This window comes from Lipotes vexillifer, unplaced genomic scaffold (assembly GCF_000442215.2).
Source record: "Lipotes vexillifer unplaced genomic scaffold, Lipotes_vexillifer_v1.1 scaffold342, whole genome shotgun sequence".
Lineage (NCBI taxonomy): Eukaryota > Metazoa > Chordata > Mammalia > Artiodactyla > Lipotidae > Lipotes > Lipotes vexillifer.
In genome coordinates, this window is record NW_006786802.1 from 2,626,144 (window position 1) to 2,650,205 (window position 24,062).

A 24,062-nucleotide genomic window follows, 5' to 3' on the forward strand; every position below is an offset into this window, starting at 1 on the left:
TAGAAAACTATGTTTTGAGTTTTTATAGATTTATTTTTAATCACAGCCTCTAAAACAAAATATTATCTTCAACTTTACAAATAGGTAGTTCATCATTTCATTTAATGTCAATAGACTCCATATAATTACTAAAATAAAGCCACTGTGATCTAAAGGTCTGCAATTTGCCATATGGAAGCAGAATGGTAAACTGAACCATAAGGGTAACAAAATATGACTTTTAGTTTATTTCTTCATTACAATCATTTTGTCATGATCAGAAAGCTAACTTGTTTTGAAACCAATGTTATTTTATTTAAAATACCTTCCTTCACCAAAGTGTTAGAAAAAGTTGAACAAAATCTGAAAAGTTCAGCAATATAAATATGATGGATAATGTCTGTAATTTGTAAAAGTATAATTTATAAATATTACTGCATTTTGATGTTTATAAGTAATGTTTTCTGGGAAAAAACCACTCAATTTTAACATGAAATGTTTTCAAAATCTTTTCACTTTTTAATAATTTTTAAGTTCATGCAATAATAAGTAAAAAAATATTTTAAAATGCAGATAAAATAAAAATCGTAATTTAACTTAATATACTTAAAATATTAATTCATATTTAAATACCTTTCTATTATTTTTCTAACTCATACTTACTAATTCTTGTATTTTACAAAAAATTCTTCTGTATCAATCATCACTCCAGGTGATATCTAAGAAAATAAATTCAATAATTATGACTTTTATGATCAGGCCATGGAATATAAAGTGTAAAATGTAATATATCATTACTTACTTCCTTTTTTATAATTCTAGAAGATAGTATTTTGTCCACAATTGCAGCATCTTCTTCACTCGGATTCTCCTATGTGAGGGAAGAAAAATGTATGATGACACATTCTGAAAACACTTTAGTTGCCACTGTTTATGAATATACTAAAATTCAACAAACATTTATTTAACACGTTCCAGGGACCATGTTAAATGTTAGGAATACGAAAATGAAAAATATCAATTGTTGTTACTGTCCTCGTCATCAGTGGCATCATCATCATAGTAAACATATGGTGCTTTTTAATGTGTTAGGCACTATTCTAACCATTTTACATATATTAACTAATTTAATCCTTGCAAATACACTATAAAGTAGGTACTATCTCCATTTTGCAGATTAGGAAGCTCAGGCATAGAGAAGATAAGTTCTTGTTTAAAGTGCCAGATCCCTCAGCTAGCAGGTGAGTGGCTGGTTTACAACCCAGATAAGGGAGAGTAAAAGAACTTTACAAAGAGGAAAATGCATATGCAAATACACAAAGGTGTCAAAACATGGCATTTAGACAACTATGTTCATAAAACCAGAGGACTGAGTGGAGAGAAGTGGAAGGACATAAGGCTAGAAAATCCATACAAAAGGCTTTATAAGTTATGCTGAAAAGTGTATTTTCATTTTTTTCTGACTTAGGACACCATTAGAGGAGTTTTCAGTGGAAAAGTACTGTGATTAGGCTTGTAACTTAGAAATATACTGCGAGAAGGATAGAGCTTGGAGGAGTTTCAGGAACATCTTATCTAGGAGGTGAAAAATGTAGTAAAAAATTGGACGAAGAAGCAAAGATTAAAAAAAAGAGAGAACAAATCCCCAGGTTTCTGATCTCAATAACTAATGTTTCTATTAACTACAGTACGGAATCTAGGAGGAAAAGCTGGAGCAGGTTTTAGGAAGAAAGATAATGAAAATATTTTTTAAAATTTACATTGGTTTAAAATGTTTTTTGTCATACTCCAGAATGTCTTACCACAAATAACTGTAAAGGCTGTTCACCAGGTAAAGGAGCTGAATGCTTTTTTATTTTTATAGAGCCTTTAACCTCTTCTTCAGATTGTTTCCCTTCTGCATCTTCTGCATATTTTTTTCTTTTAATTTGTCGATTTGATCTTCTTTTCTGTAATGAACGATAAGGAGCATATATATGATTATTTTAAAGGAAAAAAATTATTTCTAGTGTGGCAATTTTGTACATTAAATTTTCAAAACTGTATTCAACATTCATCTTTTCTAATTTTTCCTTTTAATTAAAGGAAGATTATAATTTGCCCTTTGCCAAGGTTTACAACCTTTAGATTTACTTCCTAAAGTGTCAAATAACAATGATTAATAATAATACCTTTATTACTTTTCTTTAGAAATTGTTAAGAATAAAAAGGTTTCTTTTTACTTAACTATTTCACAGCTTGGGAAACATATTTTAAACTATTAATACTTTCACAGTTTTTGCCCCCAAACCTAAAAAGTACATAACAGATGAATGTTGGTTAAATAATTAATCAGGGGCATAAAACTGAAAGAAGAAATTAAATAATATTTGACACAAAACCCATGAACTTCTGTCTAAAACAGATTTTAAAAAACCCAAAATAATATAAAATGTTTTAAAAAAGATACAGAAAATAACAAAGTATGAAATCTACCAAAAAATTAAACGTGAATGGAAGAACCAGTGTTTTACTACCTTTACTAGCTTCCCTTAAAAATAAAGAACACCACTATCATAAAAACAGAGGTAAGCCTTTCAGATAGTATTATGTGTAGCAACGTAATTTTAATAATAATCTGAATGATTTAAAATCAGGTATCAAATGCGCATGGCTTTACTTACCTCCCTAAATATCAAATATTTGATGTTCCCACTATAAAGACAAATCTCACAATGGCTTAAAAATCCCAAAGGACTTAGGTTTGCTTTTGCTCACCTCCCTAAAATCTCGTGGATGGAGGCATCTCAGCCAACTGTTCTACTGCTCAATATTCCTTCTTCCTTTTACTATTCTTCTGTGTATTTAGTAACTCCCATGACATTCTCCCCAGATGCAACCAAAAGAATAACCCATGTGTTATCCTTTTGGTTTCTGCCAATGTCTTCAATTTGGGAGGTCTTTCATACTTCCATTGCCATGACAAAACTGAATCAGTGCAGCAGTGTGGGTACAAACTGTTATTTGCATCCAGAAAGGATGCAGTGCCTCTTTCTCTTGAGAGTAGTGGAATATTCAGAGAAAGAAAGGCACTACTGTGGTGAGGTAGCTCAGCCAAATGTAGTAGAAAAATTCCATGCCTCAATTAGGATGGGTCACCATCTCTTAGCCATGAAGATATTTACATTTTCAAAACTCAAGGTAACAATTTTGTCATTATGGGAGACAGGAAGGTGGCATACAAAAGTTATAAAACAGGACTTCTTAAGAAACCCAATTTTCTCACATCCTATTCTGGAAAAGATATGAAATATTTATTATTCCCTGGGAGGGAAAATTCTATGGATCTCGAATCTAATACTAGGCTAAAGGAATGTTTGGAGTTCGATTACAGGAAATCATATAGTTCTTAATGCTCAAGAACAGTTTAAATTAATAACCATTCATGACATTTATTATTCTAACAATAACCTATATAACCAATGTTATATCTCACTAGGCACAAATCTTTTAAATAATGAAGTTTGGGAAGAATTCAGTACACTTTTAAAAGATTCTGTAGATGATTTCAGCATTAAAGTTTCCTTTCTGGTCACTTAGGCATTTACTGGAACTCTGAAATGCCACACACAGTTCTTAGTAAGTAGTAAACAAGTGGCCTGAAAGAATCCTTTCAACTCACAAAAGTGCACATTCAGGTAAATTTTCACAAGGCAGAATGAGAGCCACTTACTGTAGACTGCTCCCTCATTCTATGAAGACTTTATCAGTCTCTGAGTAATTTAAAAAACTCTGAGTTTTTCAACTCTATGAGCTGATTTCATCATAACTTACATTCCACTAGAGCATATAGTTACATATTAGGCAAAGCCAAGTAAGGTACCACTCTCACCAATTAACCTTCTCTGTCATACAATAGTTCTACTACTTTAAAAATACAAAGCTAATTTGAATGTCCGCATTTTAGGCTAATGTGGATATTTTTGGCTTTCTTTCTTCATAATGTTTTTCGATGGACAATTTAAAACAGTGACAAATTCTTTCTTCATATTTCTTTTTTCTAGCTTTATTCTTCTTATGTCTTAAAGGCTTTAATAGATCAGTCAACAGCACTTCACATAAGAGGTCAGAAACATTATGCTTTTAAATGACTGAATAGTTCGTTATGATATCACTTGTTTCCTATAATAATCCTAATAAAATGTGCTACAGGGGCTTTTTAAAATAACTTGTCTCTAAATATAGTTAGACTACTGCATTACTCTCTATTAGGTAAAAAATTAAGTATGATAATCACGTTTTCAGATTTCCACCTGACTCTAAACCTTACATTACTTTTCAAGCCTTCAAATCTTGACGATCCATTTTGGTTGAAAGCTACTTTTATATATTTATACAGCATTTATATAATAATATATTTAAATATATCAATAATACAGATTTATAATTGTTTACTAGAAAATTCTTTTTTCCTTCCCCATTAAATTTTTTGTGTTAAAGCAACACATCTGTCAAAGCAACCTAATTAACTACAGTGAAAAGTATGGAAAAAATGTGCATGTTAACCTATTCTACCATTTCATTGTTTGTTAATTGCATAATGGAAAAATGGCCAGCATTATTTTAGTAAAAATTTAACTAAATTTTCTCATGTTGAATAATTATAAGTTTCCCTAAGTTAAGGATAACATATGAAGAAAAAGCCAGGCCATATAATATTAGGAGCTTTAGTCACTGCCCTTACCTCAACTCTTGCAGCAGCCCAGGAGCCTTGAGCCACTACTCTCCCATTGGATAAGAAGCTGCATAAGGAAGAAGAAAGGCCATTCAGGGGCTTTCTGGCCCCATAATGCAACAAATGCCACCACCCCTACGGCCTATAGTCGTACTTTAATTATTAGAAAGCAGAGGGTGGCCTGAATTATTATGACCTTCACTATATATATATATATATATTTTTTTTTTTTTAACTTCACAAGGTTATTTTGAATATATAGCTATTCAAAAACAAAAAGAAAGAAAAAGGAAAATGCACAGTATTTTTGTCTACATTAGGGGATTTTTAATATAGTTGTTTATCTTTTCTTCAATAGAAGCAGACCAAAGGAATTATCTCTAGGAATGATTCAACCCGTTTGCTTTATCATTTGTATGTGACTTTTAAAATTAATATCTCCAGCATTAAATTCATTCAAAAGTACTCTGTAAGTATAGGATAATATCACTGGATACTTCTCCATGTTAAAAGCCACCAGGGACTTTGGATTGTTACTTAAACTCTCTGGGCTTCAGTTTCATTATCTGAAAACTGAGAGGGTTTGGAGAGGATGTATAAGTTTCCTCCCAGGTCTAACATTCTATGGGAATACTACTAGGACCATATTGCAATAATAATGTTGTCATATAAGTTCTACCATACAATAAAATGTATTTTTACCACTAAACTATAGTATAAATACCCATAAAACAATATTATGCTATCTAAAATTCTGCCAGTGCTTCATTTCTCAGAAAAAATTTTAATACTCACTTGAGAGTCTTCCTCTTTGAATGCATGCTGTGGCACCTGCTCTGCATCAGATATTTCATCTGAAGACTCATTCTTTCTTTTTTGTTTCTTACCCAATGTAATAATGAGTTTGCTGTTTCAAGAGAAAGAGAGCAAACAGTAAGATCTCTTTGTACTTTTCCATTTTGGGGCAAATTAAGATTCCCATGATAAACTTTTTTCCATTTTGTATCACTTGAATGTCCAACCAAAGATGCTATTATCATGAAATCCATAATGACATTTTCACATGATAAACTCTATTCCAATGGAACAAATACAAACCAGTACTACAGTTAACATATTTCTAAGCAAAGAAAGGCAGACAAATTCTACCACTTGTTTCTTTAGGCTCAAGATTATTTTTCATGAGAAAAATGTCAGGTGATGTAACTATTTAATAATTAAAGTAATTCATTTATTTTATTATCTTGTAGGTTTGGAATGAGGGATTTTTTTCCTTCTACCTCCTATTTATTTCGAATTCCACTCAATTCCTTTGAATCCCACCTATTCTCCAAAAGCCTCTATACTTCTTTCTACCCTATAGTAGTTTCTCCCTTACTTAAAACACTTTACCAACTGATTGTTCTTTGATTATTTCACTTATGTTAAGGCTTTTCTTAGCTACACTATATGTTCCTAAAGAGTAAGAACTTTCTTTTATTTTTTTATATTTCTATAGTATGTATATGTTTACATTCTCTAATATATACATGTATATATATGTATATTAACACACACTGACTCTAAATGTCTAAAATAAAAATGTGTTTTCTATGTTTTTTCCTGATCAAAGATAGAAGTACACAGAAGTACATCCCACATTTCCATATCTGGTTCAACAGATGAGATGGAATGATCTTCAAGCGCCATCAGGAAAATTCTATTTTATCTTATTTTTTTTAAAGATTTTTTTAATGTGGACCATTTTTTTAAAGTCTTTATTGAACTTGTTACAATACTGATTCTGTTTTATGTTTTGGTTTTTTGGCCCCGAGGCATGTGGGATCTTAGTTCCCCGACCAGGGATTGACCCCGCACCCTCTGCATTGGAAGGTGAAGTTTTAACCACTGGACTGCCAGGGAAGTCCCTGGAAAATTCTACTTTAGATTTCTGTATTTCAAACACAGAAAACTCCCCAAATATTTACTTTCAGGTATGATATATCAGAAATATATCAATTTTTTTTTCAATAATTATTTACTAATGTTGGAGAACTTGAAGGTTAAGAGCATGCACTTTGAAATCGTAGTTTCAAAGATTTAAAGCTTGATTTCACCATTTACCTATCTGTGGGACACTAGGCAAATGACTTGATAGCTTCCTTGCCTGTAAAATAGGGATATTACAATAGCTAGTTCTCCTGTTGTTGAGAATTAAGTGGGATAATACATGTCTGAGCACAGCCTTTAACACACAGTAATTTCTCAACTAATGGTAACTGTATCTAACTGTGATATGCCAGGCACTTTCCTAGGTTCTAGGATTTGAAGACAGAGTGGACACGGTTCCCAACCTTAACACATCATTGTTAGAATATGATCCCAGCTAAAATGCTAAAGAGGAAGTTAGCACAAGATGTAATGTGAAGACAAAGGGAGAAATCCTTATGTTTACTGAAGAGTAAAGGAGGCTTTACAGAAAAGGTAAAGTTTGAGATAGGGAACTGAATGATGAAAGAGAGTCCAACAAGTAATGAAAAGAAAAGGCAGGGTACATTGCAGAAGAATGAGAATAAGCAATGATAAGAGCATGTCAGGAACACACAAAGTACTACAGGAGGAGATGGGTCAAGATCACAGAAGACCTTATATTACATGCAAGGACTTAATGTTTTAGTTTAAGCTCAGCTTTAAGCTCCACATGGCAGGAATTTAAAAGAAATCTGTCTAGTTCACGACTGACAACAAATGGCACTGAGATATTTTTGAATGAATGAAAAAAATAAACCAATTGGAAGATGTAAGAATTTTAAACATTCTAGGGATGTAAACAGCATGGTGACTATGGTTAATAATACTGAATTATATATTTGAGAGTTGCTGAGTACATCTTAAAAAGTTCTCATCACAAGAAAAAAATATATAACTATGTGAGGTGATAAGATGTTAACTAAACTTACTGTGGTAATAGTATCACAATATATACACACAACAAATCATTATGTTGTATACCTTAAACTAAGACACTGTGATATGTCAATCACATCGCAATAAAATTGGGGGAAAAAGAGAATTTTAAACAAGGGAGCAATGCAACCAGAAGGAAGTGAAATGCAAGTCAGGGAAACCAGCGATAAGACTGACAATTCAGGTGAGAGAGATGAAGAGTGAAATATAGGGCCATGGTAGTGTGGGTGAAGACAGAAAGAAAGATACAATTTTTCATTTTGGAAGCAGAAACAACAGGACTTGGTTATTGACTGGATGATGAGAGGTGAGAAAAAAATTCTAGAATGATTTATCCCCAGGGTATTCTCATATTGGTTTGATCGCCACCTTCAACAGTATAATGGTAATTCTTACTTGATATCTCACTTGCACTTTTCTGAGTATGTGAAATAAATACGAGCAAACATATAGCTTATGTTGGAACTGGGAAATCAGAGGAAGTACAAAAAGATACTCTGAAACAACATTAAGGAACCAACCATAGTTATACACTATGCCCTCTCCCTGCTTTCAATGGTCATTTCCTCAGTCTTCTGGTCCCTTTTCCTTTACCCTGGTTTCCCTCCTAAAATAAAAATCTCCCTTGAGGTCATATCTACTATTAGATACCACATGATGGTCCTCCTCCTTATCCACAGTTCTCAAAGAAGTCATCTATACTGTTTCTTTCATTCTTCAACCCACTATAATCTGAAGTCTTAAAACTACTTTTCATATTCATAGCTTCCATTTATTCAGGGTTTACTGGGTCAGCCTCTGCTGGTTTTACATGTGTTCTCTCACTTCATGGTCATACAACTCTGACAGGCAAATTTTATAAGAAGAGGAAACTGAGGCTTAGAGAAATTAAATTACTTGTTTAAAGTCATACCACAGTAAGAATTGAAATAGAAATTAAATATGCCTCACTAAACTCCTAATATGTTTCTGAACTCCTAATGTCTAAGGCCACAAATGACCCCTGTAATGCCAAATCCGACGGCAATTCTAAAAATTTTATCTACCAACACATAACTAATCACTTTTTCTTTATCTGCACCCTTGGATTCAAGACACAACATTCTTCTGGTTCTCACTAAACTCCTTTGGCTCTTCCTCTCTTAGTATGTTGATTTTCAGCAAGATTCAGTTTGTTCTGCCAGTCCCTTAAACTTTGATATTTCTCAAATTTCTGTCTTCAGCCTTCTTCCCTCTCTATATACTATTCCGGGAAATTTAATTTAATCTATTCTTAGCAACCACTTAGAAGCTGAAGATTCTCAAATCTCATATCTCCAGTTCAGACCATTCCCCAAACTTCATATTCATTCAATAAACCAACTGTTTATTGGACACATCAGTATGGATATCTCACAGACATTAAAATCTCAAAATGGCACCAAATGCAATCCCTCACTTTTCCTAAAACTAATAGTGTACTAATATTACAGTATAATGTAAATTCAGAAACGTGCACACATCAAAAGAGTACATACAGCTCAGTGAATTTTCTCAAACTGAACATAAATATATAGCCAGATCCTAGATCAAGAAACAAGACATTACTGGTTTCCCAGAAGCCTCCTGTCATGCTTTCTCTTCAAGTAACAACCTCCTCCTTAGGGTAACCATTATGCTACTTGTGGTTATTTAATATAACCTAAAGTACTTGTGCAGATGGTTTTCAGTGGCAAGGTAAGGGATAACTCAAAGTAAACTGACTGGTAGAAACAGTTTTCATGCACTCCCCCATTTGCTACCCATCTCCAAACCTAAATGCATATTTTAGACTAGTTTGTAGATGAGAATAACACTAGTGACAGGAAAGTTCAGTTACGTAGATAACAATTTCCCTATGAAATACAGATCAAGGTTTGTTAATACCCATCAATATACTGATTAAAAAGGAATATTCTCAGTGTCTGGTAAGCTAAATAAATTCTGTATACATATTGTGATATGGTATCTGTGTGGCTGCTTCAAGACTCAAATCCCACTGAATAAAACTTCAATGAAATCAGGAGCAGAGATATTTAATTTTTTGTATTTATGACTATGAAGAGGTTGTACTTTTCCTTTCTAGTAGCATAAAGTAATTAAATGAAAACTCTCTAAGGACAGTGGACTAAGCTGCTTAAACAATATTTTTATAAATAAACATTGCCTAAATACTAGGTTCTACCAAAGCAATCTTAAACACTCATTCTTTTTGGGAGAGGTGGGTAGGTTAGATATAAACGTTTCCTATAATACCTTAGATAAACCTTCATTATATTATTTGAAGACTGTACTTAAAACAAAAAAAGAGGGACTTCCCTGGTGGCGCAGTAGTTAAGAATCTGCCTGCTAATGCAGGGGACATGGGTTCGAGCCCTGGTCCGGGAAGATCCCACATGCTGTGGAGCAACTAAGCCTGTGTGCCACAACTACTGAGCCTGTGCTCTAAAGCCCACATGCTGTGGAGCAACTAAGCTTGTGTGCCACAACTACTGAAGCCCGCCTGCCTAGAGCCCGTGCTCCGCAACAAGAGAAGCCACCACAATGGGAAGCCCGTGCACTGCAACGAAGAGTAGCACTCGCTCGCCACAACTAGAGAAAGCCCGCACGCAGCAACGAAGACCCAACGCAACCAAAAATAAATAAATTTTTAAAAAAGACCTCAAATCTTATTTTTCATATATTCTGCATTTTTTTCCAATATTTTCCTACAGGCATAAACTCATTAACTATCCTTAACCCATGCAAAAATATTTTTCAAATTGTAACTCTGTAAGAGCTATTTCAAATGTAATAGTTTCCTACTAAACTTCTGAAATCCAAAATATTTACATATGCCCATTCTGTTCAAAAAAGGCGCATCCATTGTAAGAAAAAAGTTGATTCTAAAACTTGAAGTCATTCTTGACTGACATAATTCTGAGTTAAAAAAAAACAATGTATCTAGACACACACACACACACATACATACATATACACATACTATGGTTACTTACATAGAACATTGATTCTTGGAAACAATGAAGTCATATCAGTTTATTATATGTTCTAAAATGGTATATAAGTGAAACTACAAGGAAGAACAAACATTTGGTTGGTATTGATCAGTAATTCCTAAATCTGTGAGGCAGGCTTCATTAGAAGCTTGTTTGTTAAAAATACAGATTCCAGATGAGAAACATAAGACAAACTCAAATTGAGAGACATTCTACAGAATAACTGGCTAGTATGCTTCAAAGTTGAAAGTGTCATTAAAGACAAAGACTGAAGAATTATTCCAAAATGGAGGAGTGTAAGGAGATATGACAACAAAATGAAATGTAGGATCCTTAACTGGATCCTAGCTCCCAAAAATGGAACAACTGACACAATTTGCAAGAGGTCTGTAAATCAGTTAACAGAATTGTGTAAGTGTTTACTTCCTGATTTTGATCATTGTGCTTAAGTTACATTTAACATTTGAGGAAGCTGGGTGAAGAGCCTAAGGGAACTCTGACCTATTTTTGCAAGTGTGAGACTAGTTCAAAATAGAAACTAACAAAACAAAACAAAACCCCAGATTTGTAGGTTCCAACTCCAGAATTCTGATCTAGTAAGTGGGATCCCCATCAGACTGTAAAAAAATTCTCACCAGGTTTGGGAACCACTGGCTCAAAATAATTAGTGAAGAAAACTCTAGGAACAAATATTTAGGATAATAAAACTATTCATACTTATAGAACACGTAAAATTTCAAAGTGCTTTTGTCTATAATATTGTTGATCCTCACAGGCGAGGCAGACATTGGTCCCACCAAACTAATAGGGAAACTTTAGCCCTGAAAGAACAGACTGCCAAAATCACAAGTCCAGTAAAAGACAATAAAGGTCTCTTTACTCCTACTCTACTATTTCCAACATATCTTATTGATTTTAAAATAAAATGACACTGTACTTCAACCAGTCAATAGATATTTAATATCAATAAATATAGTTTAATGAATAAAGAGAATTATGAAACTACATTATCTTTAGAGAATCATTAAGGTTAAAGTTTACTGACTTTTGAACAACCAGAAATTTCTATTGCCTCTACAATGACAACTGACAGTCATAAATGTTATCTGAAAGAAATCAGATGATCCAAAAGTAGAAGAAATAAGATAATTTCAGCTCAGTAAAATACCCAATTACCAAAGAGCATTCCATTCTTCCATCATGAATTATAAGGAGTTTACTATATTAAACTAAAATAAAATTTCATTATACGTACATTCTACAAATAAATTGATCGTTTGCTATTAGAAATATCACAGAGTAAAGCAACAAAATAATATAGACTGTATTAATAATAAAGGCTTTATGCAAGTTTTGTTTTTTAAAATATGAAAGGGATCTGTTATCAATGTTAGCGAACTGCAGCAACATTCAGGCATATAAATGAACTAAATATTAAAACATAACTTATTTCAGACAAACAAGGGCAATTTCAAACTAAGTATAAGTATAAATTTGAAATGTTAATTAATTTGACAAGTACAGGCACTAGAAAACTTCAGTGTTTATACTTGACATTTATATTTGATTTTCAGATGCAATTTATGCCCTCATCTAAATCCTGCCCACATGTTACTCATGGAGGCTGTGTAACAAGCTGCATTCTACAGGGTCAATCTGCAGTTGCCCCCTGTAGATTCTCTCATTGCAATAGCTGGACAAACAATGAATCTTATCCAATTAGTCCATTTGTTGTAATTAATACATCCAATTCATCATAAGTAAAGGAAACAAGCAAAAATACTATTTTACATTATAATTTTTTTTCTCTTTGCAAGCCCAGTGGAAGGCACTGGGGTTATTTTTAAAGCCATCAAATATATATGTGTGTATTTTTTTTTAGAAGAAGAAACACATTTAACTTGATGCAATCACTCTAGTTTAAAGTTCGATTCAAGACTCTAGCTTAAACTCATCTGGAAAAAACAAGTTTTAAAGTGGTTCTTTATTTTAGTTAATCCTTAAATTTGTGAAAGCAGCATTGTATTGTAAATTTTTGGTAACTTGGATTATAAATCACTTCCTGTTTAGCGAATTCCCTGGTGGTCCAGTGGTTAGGTCTCCTGTGCTTCCACTGCAGGGGGCACGGGTTCAGTCCCTGATCGGGGAACTAAGATCCCGCATGCCGGGTGGCACAGCCAAAAAATAAAATAAAATAAAGTAAAATCAATCAATCACTTCCTGTTTAAGACTGGACATCATTTTTTTCAAAAAGTTTAATTCACTGAGTTGTTTCATATAGCCACTAAGGTGAAGTATTAGCTAAGTGTATTAATCATAGGCAGTATATTTATCAGCACAGTTTAATTTTTATTCTTTAAAAAACTTATTTCTTCTTTTTTAAAAAAGAAAATGACATTTATGCTTGAAAATACTGACAAAATAGGAACATTAAAATCAAATACTTTACTTCAGTGTCCTAAGATACACATTTTACCCACATGTTAACATCTATGAAACAAACATTCATCTAATAAACAAAGATATGCCGTAGTTTTAACTGGCAATATTTTTTTTCTTTCTTACTGACATATAAAATAATGGTGTGTCTTATAATCAATGACATTTTAGATTCAATGAAATAACAGCACATCATTTGCTAATGATAAACCTTACTAATACATCTTATGTAAAGGTATACATCTTAAAAATGGACCTGTAAATCTTAATTAAATTCATAATAATACATAATGTATATATCAATTCTTTCTGCAGATGAATATGTTTCAGATTTTCACTGACTTTAGGTTTAGATGTAAGGAGTGAAATCAATAAAACATTTTATCTTCTTGGCATTTAAAAATTATAGAACTTACATAGAGACTACTAATGGCATGATTAATAATTAAAATATATATAATAAATTTATACCATATATTTTTCAAAGTGCTTTTTTATCATATGCCAAAAACAATTAATTAATACATTTATATTTTATCCAAACAGATACTAACTTCTTATTATTTTGAATACTTGCAATCAGGGTCTCATCTGTTACTTTATTAACATGGACTATAAAGGGATTATTCCCAATTTCTGATGATTCATCTTATTTTCCCTTCAGACTTTGTTCACATAATTTTTCCCTTACATTATTATTTAGATGTGTCTCTCCCTAGACATACATGTGGACATACATGTTCGTTTTGTTTAAAAATACACATGTACATATCTATGTATACACATAATGGTAAGTAATCAATAAATGTTATTTTGCTTCTTCCTTCTTGGGGGTTCAGAATGACTATCGCAAAGAAGGGCACAATATAAGTTCCAGATCTAAATTAATGTCTTACTGTTTTTCTTTATAACATGACACCCTTAATTCCAACTTGATTTGATATTTCCTAACTTAGATGTTTTCTGCTTTAACTAAAGAGAAAAGCTACTTCTAGCACCTGATAACTCCCATTCTTGTAGCAAACAGAAAGAATAATTATGAATAATACAAAAAAGTATTTTTTTACTTTTAATCATGAAGTACCTTTACTGATTAAATTTACAGGGCCACAAGAGCATTTTAAAGTGTCAAAGGCATTCTACTTGTCAGTCTGATAATCTAATGCAAGAAGTAAATTATAACTGACAACATGGAAACATAGTTTAAATGTCAGTTATAAAACATAAATCTAAAAATGCTTCAATCAAATCATGTGATATTTTATTACATAATCTAAAACCGAAGAGAGCCGAATAAGAAAATTCTACCAGAAGTCTTAGAATGAATTTATTTTAGAATTTAACTCTCTACTATTACTAAACCATTAGTTTTGTCCCTGTGATTTAATGAAGGATTAGCTTGCCACTTCTAATCTTGATTTAACAAATCAAACACAACCATTTGGCATCATTTAATATTTAATCTTCCATTCATTCATTCATTCCATAAAATTCACTCCCTCCCATTCATGGAGCATCTATTATGTACTGACTATTATTAAAGAAATACCTGCTCTTCTACTTGAAAGGCAGTTTGTTAGAACCTGACTGCCAAGACCATGAAAAACATCAAAATAGAAGAAGGTTGTTTCCAGTCCTACCTCACTCTTCATTTTATACCGGCCATTTCCATTTCAACTTACACTCTTCCACATAACCATGTAATTCCTTTCAAACTCCAAGCATATTTCAAAACAAAATTTACCTGTCCTAAATGCTACTCTAGCTAACCTGATAAACAGAGGCATTCTCATATAAAAACAACAACAACAACATTAATAGGTTAACCTATTATCCTTCTTACCAGGTAGCAACTGTTTGTTTTCATTTGTCTGCTTGATTTTTAAATTCATCTTATTAGGAACAGGCCTTAATGGAAAGAGAATCTAGGCAGATAGGTGAGAGTTTAGGCTTGAAGGAAGGGGCATGGCTCCTGGCCTTGGCTTTTTCCTTAAATAGCTATATGTTATTTATATTTTCAGAAAATAATGGCTAACATTATTAACAGGTATTGTTCTATATGCTTTAAGTGTTATTAAATCATTTCATCCTCAAAATAACACTATAAGGCAAGCACTATCATTATCCTCATTTTATGTCTGAGGAAACTAAAACTTGGAGAGGTTAAGTATTTGTCCAAGGTCACACTGCTTGTGACAAAGGGGGAATTTGAATAAGTGCAACTGGTTCCAAAGTCAAAGAACTTAACCACATTATCATATTGCACGCCCAATTTAACTCACAGAATTGTTGTAAAGATTAAATGAGACTATATTAAAGTCTCTGAAAAGGACACTCTATTCCTTGTATTAAAAAAAATTAATCTATGAAAGTGACAGAAAAACTGAAAAGGTTTCAAGCACACTAGCAAGCAGAGGCAAGGCAGTATTGGTTTTCTTCAGATTAGTATTCCTAGATTATATCACATCACATATGTGGATTAAATAAACACCAACTCTGACTATATATCAACCATAACTTATTGTCTACAAATCTAGTTACTTTTGAAATTTATATTTCACATTGCTCATGGTTAAGTTCCAACACACACTCTCTTTAATTTTATCTGATATAAATCATCTGATATTAGCAAAAGTTCAATTCTTCTAAAACTCATAGAAAAACAAAATCTTTACAAGAAAACATTTAATACATCATGAAATATTATTAATTAAAATGATGCAAGTTGGGCTTCCCTGGTGGCGCAGTGGTTGAGAGTCTGCCTGCCGATGCAGGGGACACAGGTTCGTGCCCCGGTCTGGGAGGATCCCACATGCCGCGGAGCGGCTGGGCCTGTGAGCCATGGCCGCTGAGCCTGTGCGTCCGGAGCCTGTGCTCCGCAACGGGAGAGGCCACAACAGTGAGAGGCCCGCATACCGCGAAAAAAAAAAAAAAATGATGCAAGTAAACTTAATATTTAAATGATGCTTCTTCGCAGAAAAATTAAAAATGGTAAATTCAAAATTATAAAATGTAGTGGCTTATTGGAAAGCACAGTAATGAAATATTTCAAGTGACCAATATAGAACTCTAGACTGTATATGAATTTCATTTCCAACCATGCTTTTTCCTCCAACATGATAATAATCTTTGGTTGTCTGATAAAGACGATCAAGAAACTGTTTCACTCCAACAGCTTAATAATATATGGGCAAGCTTCACTTTTACTTGCCTGCAACTTATAAATTCCTCTATCAAAAAGTCATCCACTCTCAACAAGTTTTTTTTCTGTCAATTACTTAATACCTCCCCATGGAAATATGTTTCCAATACAATTCTCACCTCTTAAGAATACTATCTCTAAAAACAAATACTAAATTGATCATGTTGTGCAATATTAAAATAATTTGTTAATAATCTACCTATTTTAACAAAAATACAAATATCACAGAATACGTCAGATACTCTACTGTATTACTATCCCCTACATATTAATCCACATTTTTCAAAAATCCATGTTTCTCTATTACAATTTAATTATTTCTAATTTCCCCTTATATATTGTTTTTTCCTTGAACCTGGTTCACTTCTGTTATCTTTTGCCTCTAGTTATCTCCCCCGCCATCAAGTTAAACTTACTGTTAACTCTTGAGGGTTCTCTACCCATTTTCTCTTATTTTATGCATTATTTTAAAATACCCTTTCAAATGGTACCACTACTCTGCCTGTATCTCTGTATAAGTTAAAACTGGAAAATTTTAATAACAGTAACTTTTAATACATTAAAGGATTAAATATGGGGTTTCCTAAATTAAAACTAGACAAAATATTGAAAAAATAAGATACTTTCACACCAAAACGTTTAAATAAAAAAGGAGCAGAAATCTAACTTTCAAATTTTATCTTAGCTGTCTGCAAATGAAATGCAAAATCAATAATAATTATTTCTCCATTATAGCAAGAGAGCCCATGTTATTTAATGGTTTGGACTGAAAGGCATCAGGACCTAATGATATAACTCAGTTTGGTGGTTGCATTGAAAATGCTGTGAATTGTTTACAAAATTGTGTTAGTTCTAAATATATGTATAATATATAAATAATTTTGTAAGCAAATGAAGATTTTTATAATAAGGGAATTTTTCCTAAAACAGATTAAATACTTTATCTAAAATTTCATATAAAGCCTTCAAAAATAACCAAATATTCCTGCAAAACCGATTCTAAACTATGTTGGCCTTAGATTTTTACCCTTGCATGCAAAACAAACATATGTATAAAACAAATAATAACACTTATTATATTCTTTTTTTGAAAATGTATTAGGTATGTAGTCAAATAAAAATACCTAGGATTAATATACCCTTCTAAAGCAATTCTTTGTCCTTATAATTCTCTTGGAGCATTAATCCTCACCTGGCCTCTTTATTACATAAAGTACATCAGAAAGACTGTAAGGGAGGAAGTCTGTAAGAGCCGAGAGCTGCTTATTGTTGATTTAAATGGTCTTAGTTTTCTTGCCATTCCATTTAGTTCAATGTTGTGGGTTTATGAGAAAATATTATATTTCATGTTTCCAAACTACAAGGTGCCCAGTGAAGTACAACTAAGAGGTAAAGAAATCTTATAAAAAATTTCAAGGCATTTTTTTTAATAAAGAAAGTACATTAGGAACTGGCACAGCAATATGGGTTTTGTTTTGTTTTTCCTTTTCCTGTTTTATATATAAAATGTTCTATTTTAAATTCCTTTTACTAACATTAATATACAAAAAAGTATGTTCATAGACTAGTAAAATTTAGTAAATTCTGGAATATTACCTAATTCATTCAAAAAGGCAGTAAGATACACACAGTATCTAACAACTTAAAACTCCAAAGTGGGAATAAACACATCATACGCAAATCAAAAGTAGATTAGACAGACTGAACTTTACAAAAACTTCAAAGGAAGATTTAATTCTTAACCAACTTACCCAATTTTTGTCTTCTCTTTTAACTTAGAACAAGTTTTTGTTTTTTTGCACTCTTTGTCCTTTGGCTTAGATTTCATCCTTCTACCTTTCTTTTCCTCTTTTCCTTCAACTGAAGCACTAGGAAAGTTTTCAGGGCTCATTACTCGTGGAATATTGCGTTCCCCACGCTCCTTTGCTTTTGCTATGGCCTCTGATATTATACGATTAGCCTTTTCTTGCTTGCTTTCTGATTCCACCTTTTTTCTCTGCTTCTTCTCAGACATGATCCTCACCTGGGTATTCTGCAACTTAGTATATGTCCCAGAACCATCACTCTTCTTGGAAGATGGAGGCTAGAGAAATCAAAATAATTTTTATACAACATACCAAAGTACATTTAAACAATTAACATAAATAACCAAAAATTTAGAATTAAACTTTAAGAAGTAAAATACATAAGCAAATATATGAGTGCTACAAACAAATTTAAAATTAAAACATTTTGCTGATCTAGAAATTAGTGTAGGTATAAAATAAAAAGCTCAACTACTGCTTTTAAAAGTGAAAGTTAAAGAAGGATAATATAGATTCATTGATATTTTCATAGCATTCTTGATTAGTTGATTCAAATTTTGTCCTATAAATATAGCTAATTCAAATTTAGTCATGTAAATATTCTGGGTATTTGGAATAAGTCTCTTCTTTCCTCTTCACACCGGAACTCTGAAAATTATTAATAAATTTTAAATAACAATTTTAATTTACAATGACTACTCCCCATAGTTTATTATGATTTTTAGAAAAACAAAGCCTCTCTGCTTTATAAGAAACTGGAATGAGAACCTGAATTCATTTAAATCATTTTAATGTGCAATCTATGCAGCAATGTAGTTAGTCAACAGACATTCCCATACTTAAAATTAGAGAAAGTTTTAGTTTTTCTGTGAAAGAGTTAAATGAGGATATTTTTTCTCTTTCTATATCATAATATTTTGCTCAAGCAATTCTGGAAAAAAACAAGTTCTAGTTTTACGTTAAAATTATTAATATTTTAGCAATATCACAGGAAGCAGATCAACAGCATTTTAAAAAGAATATCCTCTTTAAACACGCATTCATCCCATATTCTTAGATCACAGTTTTGTTACGTTCTTACCCGTAAACATGCCTCTGACTACAGCAAGGGAAAAAACCACCAGGAATTTCCAAACACATTTTCATGCCGGTTCCAGTGTGCTTCACTGGATATCTTTTCTATACCTGCCTCATCAAGGGTTTCATAGCAGTGCTACAGCACTGGGAAAGGAGGGAGGGCTTAGAATCGCTTACTAAAATGCCACCTTAAGGCCTACAGGCTATAACAAATAACCAAGACGCGAGAAAACAGCAACAAGCTCAAGATGGCGATGCAGTACGACTCCGCAGCAGCAGCCAGTAATAAGGAAGGTTATTCAATCCCATTAGCCTTTTAGCCCAAAGAACCCCTCCTCCTCCCACTCATTCAGGCTTTCACTTACCCTTCCTCTTGGCCTCTTCACTGAAGACATTTTTGGCGTCAGACAAAGGCTTGCCCTCTGCTTTTTCACCACCCCAGGCAGTGCTCAAGAAAAAAGCATTGAAAGAAGATTCCTAAATGGCCTATTTAGCAAGCTGCAACCAAGAGATGCACAACCCTCCACAAATACACATTGTGATGTATCAACACATTTCTGCCTTGGCAAGTTTATATCCACTGTTCATTCTATTTAGATATGAAAAAGACTGTAAACCCGTCCTAAAAAGCTGAGTTTCCTCAATAGCTGTAAGCAGATAGCCAGATTCCAACAAAGCACAGAAAGAAATGAATGCACAAAGCATCAAAATGCATCAGCATGAATATTAGAGATGTCGTTAAAAATACTGACTCCTTCTGAGGAAGTAGGCCAGCAGATGGTGCTACCAGTTATTATTCCATTAGACTCTGCAATTTAACCCCCAATGGACTGTTCTTCCCTCCATGTAACACATTAACTCTCACGCTACCATTTCCTGTAGTAAAGTTTTAAAAAATATACACAAAAACCTGATTTAAAAAAATCATCTGAAAATGAGAACTGTAGTTAAATGGCTTTATATAGCTATCAATATTAAAAAACAAAGTCCAATGCAATTTCTACCGGAGAAAAATACTTTTCTCCATGACAATCTAAAATATTTAAAACATAAACACATCTGAAGACGAGCAAAGGGTTAAAGAGGAGGTCATGCAAATGAACCCATAACAAGTGACTTCTCTTTAAGAAATTAGATAAGGTTTCTTATTATTCTTCTAACAAAAAGCTAACAATGCCATTTTTAAAATTGAGAAATGAAGCTATTTTCATTTAAATTCCAAAAAGCTTAAGATTTTGAAATGAACACATAAGAGCTGTCTATAAAAAAATAACTAACCATAGTTAAATTATTGCCTTACTTAAACCTGAGTAAATACATTAATTTATTTTCCTAACATAAAAAAACTCCTAAACATTCCTGACCTTTACTTCTCACATTCTATTTCAACTCAACTGTTGTTTTTAAGATAAAATTTTAGTTTTAGTCCCTTGCTAAAAATAAATAAGTAGCAAGTCCTCCTGAATTTGATCATTATATACCTATACTTTTCATCTATAAAATAGAGACTATTTTAGTAAGCAATGACCTTAAATACCTAAAACAAAATTTTCACTGCCTCAAAATTCACGTTTACCTCTTTCATTAATACCATTTTTTAAAAATTGGTCTTGGCAAGTCATCTGATATCTGTATTAAAGAACCTGTTTTTAGTTTTTTCCTTTCAGGCATCAAAGGTCTCAAAATGGAGCAACATTATATAAACAGTGTCCTAGAAAGACCAATCTAAAGAACAGGAGAGGAAATTAAAGGCATAGGACCACTAATGCAAGAAAAGGATCTTACTGACCTGGAGGTTATCTATGTAAAAATCATAATAACCAATAATAAGGGCTAACACTTACCAAGTGCTTATTAGGTGATAGGCACTATTCTAAGCATTTTACATGTAATAATTAATTTAATCCTGAATAATAGGGTAATAGTGATAATGGAGAGGAGTAACAAATGGGAGAGATATTCTTACAGCATAACTGCAAAATGATAGAACAGACCTAAGCACATAAGTTTTTAAAATCATCATCATCATCATCATCATAATAGCTAACACTTATTCCCTACTATGTTCTAGGCACTATTCCTATTATGACATATACATGAACAACATGGATTTAAACTGTGTGGGTCTACTTACATGCAGATTTCTTTCAATAATAAATACTACAGTGCTACATAATTCACAGTTGGTTTCATCCAAGGGTGTGGAACCACAGATATGGAGGAATCAAGAAATACAAATGTGGAAGAATCACATATATGGAAAACTGACTATAAATTATACTTGGATCTTTCAATGAATCTCTAATCCTGCATTGTTCAAGGGTCAACTGTATATTAACTCAATTAATCTTAAAAACAACCCTGTGAGATATGTACTACTGTTACCCTCATTTTATAGCTAAGGATACTAAGGCATAGAGAAATAACTTGCCCAAGATCACACGGCTACTGAAAGATGGGGTAGGGATTAAGAGGCAGAGAGCCTCATAATGGAAACCACGCTCTTAACCACTGTATTATACCATATTTGGTTCAAATATCATAACTTACAGAGATTAATTTGAACACAAAAGAAAGTAAATGACTTTCTCAAAATCTCAGAGATACTAGTAAGGAAGCAAGAACAAAATTTAGTTTTTTTCAGTGCCCTTTCCAAGAGGTAGATATCAACTAGATATGGGTAGGTTTGGGCTGAAGAGCAGGAAGAGTCAATACTTGCTTTCTAGACCAAGTACTGGTACAGGAGGAGATAAAAGAAATGTTGAGAAAGGGTATGTATGTGTGCATAAGTTTAATTCTTTCCACACTGAGTTTGAAATGAAAAGTTTGAGTAACTGGAAATTTTGAACTCGATCCTTGGAGAGGTCAGGGCTGGAATATAAGATGTGGATTCTCTTGCTGTTTTCTTTGAATACCCTTAACTCACTGACACTATCCACAGAAACTAGGATAATTTCCAAAATATCTCACTTCTCCTTAAAGCTTTTCAATAGATTCCATTACTTGATTCAAAAATCCCCATTATTTAACAATAAATCTTAACAGTAGACAATCAAATATTTGTGATCGAACATTTCTGTGATCAAATATTTCTTCTACTCTTAGGATACAGTATTTTAAATCTATATTCCCACAGAACATCAACACTGAGGTGTTAACTAATCATTTTTAATGTAGGTGATTTCCCAATTTACACACAGACACAAACATACAAAAGGGTAGTTAATAGTAACTTTTCTCAATGTTACAATTTTTCTCTTTTTCACCTACATAAGCAGTCAACAAATTCTGTCCAATCTACTTGTGTTTTGTTTTCTTCCTCTCAGTCCCAACAGCTCCTGCTGTATTAATTTCCCACTTGTTATGGTTACATTATAGTGATGTAGGAAAATATCTTTATCTGTAGGAAATATATCAAGTCACTTGGGGTGATGGAACATCCAGTTTGCAATCTACTCTCCAATTTTTTACAAAGTAAAAGAATTTCTTTGTATTTCATTTGTGATTTCTCTGTAGGTTTGTCACAATTTCAAAACTCAACTTTTAAAATAAAGGCAGGGACTTCCCAGGCAGCCCAGCGGTTAAGACTCCCCCTTCCAATGCAGGGGGTGCAGGTTCAAGCCCTGGTCGAGGAGCTAAGATCCCACATGCCTCATGGCCAAAAGACCAAAACAAAACAGAAGCAATGTTGTAACAAATTCAATGAAGACTTTAAAAATGGTCCACATCAAAAAAATCTTAAAAAAAATAAATACATAAAGGCAAAGGCCTTGCGCCCCAATGACCTGTATGCTAAATGAGAAAAAAAAAAAAAGTAAAAGAAGACACATATACTAATAACATATCCAAATATTTATAAGAAAAACAAGTCATAGCAAAACATAAAGATGGTATCATATGTGATATATCAATTATTTGGATAGCAACTAGAAGAATATATGAAAGACCCTGGATGTCATATTTCAATACTAGGGAAACTCAAGGATTTATGATATGAGTGTTTTTCAAACCATAGGTCATGATCTAATAAGTCATGATATAAATTTAGTGGGTTCAGACTAGCACTAAAGAAATGAAATATAACAGAATGACAAAGAGTGGTACCTAACCTGTATGAATGCTACCTCTTAAAAATTAGATAGTTTTAATACCATGGTTACTCCTCTCTTCCTTCATGAGAGAAAGAAGCAAAGAGATTTGAGTAAGAAATTAGAGGTGTTAAAACAGGAGTGGGGACTCAGTTCTTCCTCCTCTTGGTGGAATAATTTTCCCACATAACCTACCCACTCACACTGGGGAATTCATCCATTTCAAATATTTTAGTTGCATACAAATAATTTAAAAATTTGAATCACCAGTATGTAGACCTGAGTGGAAATCATAAATTTTCAAAAAGAAGGGGAGAATGATCACATGGCTACCATACATCTACTATAGAGCACAGGTTCTACTATTAGGGAAAAGTATAAAAAATTTAAAGTTCTACTTCACACATTTTTAAAACAATATGAAGGAATAAAAAGTCTCAAATAATAAAACAGATATAATTCCTTAGTAATAATAAAACACAGAACAAAGAATTTTCAAAAACATATATAAAACTGTATTATAGCTAAAAAAAATCTTCCGACTTTTCTCAGGAGAGATGACTCTCAGGCTTCAGACCTGGGGGACTAGGTGAATGCAACTTGCAACGGAAGAGAATACAAAACAGAATAGAGATAGCAGGCCTTGATCAAGAATGAGTTTTACTGCCTAGAGAGACAATGCTGAATAAGAGAAGAGAACCATTTTTAAAGTTTTAAAGAGCTAGCAGATGAAGAGGATTTAAAGAAGGAAAACAAAAAGAAACTATAAAAATGGTAAGACGAGCATCAGGAAAGAGT

The 24,062-nt window shown here is 32.7% G+C and overlaps 1 protein-coding gene across 1 annotated transcript in view; it reads right to left on the minus strand.

Moving 5' to 3' along the window:
• CHD9 (chromodomain helicase DNA binding protein 9) overlaps positions 1 to 24,062 on the minus strand; it is a 218,186-nt gene that overhangs the window by 95,119 nt on the left and 99,005 nt on the right. Inside the window, 5 exon segments of the mRNA XM_007459467.1 lie at positions 643 to 698; positions 782 to 850; positions 1,782 to 1,928; positions 5,489 to 5,600; positions 18,046 to 18,377. Of these exon segments, the coding sequence (XP_007459529.1) occupies positions 643 to 698; positions 782 to 850; positions 1,782 to 1,928; positions 5,489 to 5,600; positions 18,046 to 18,377 (716 nt within the window).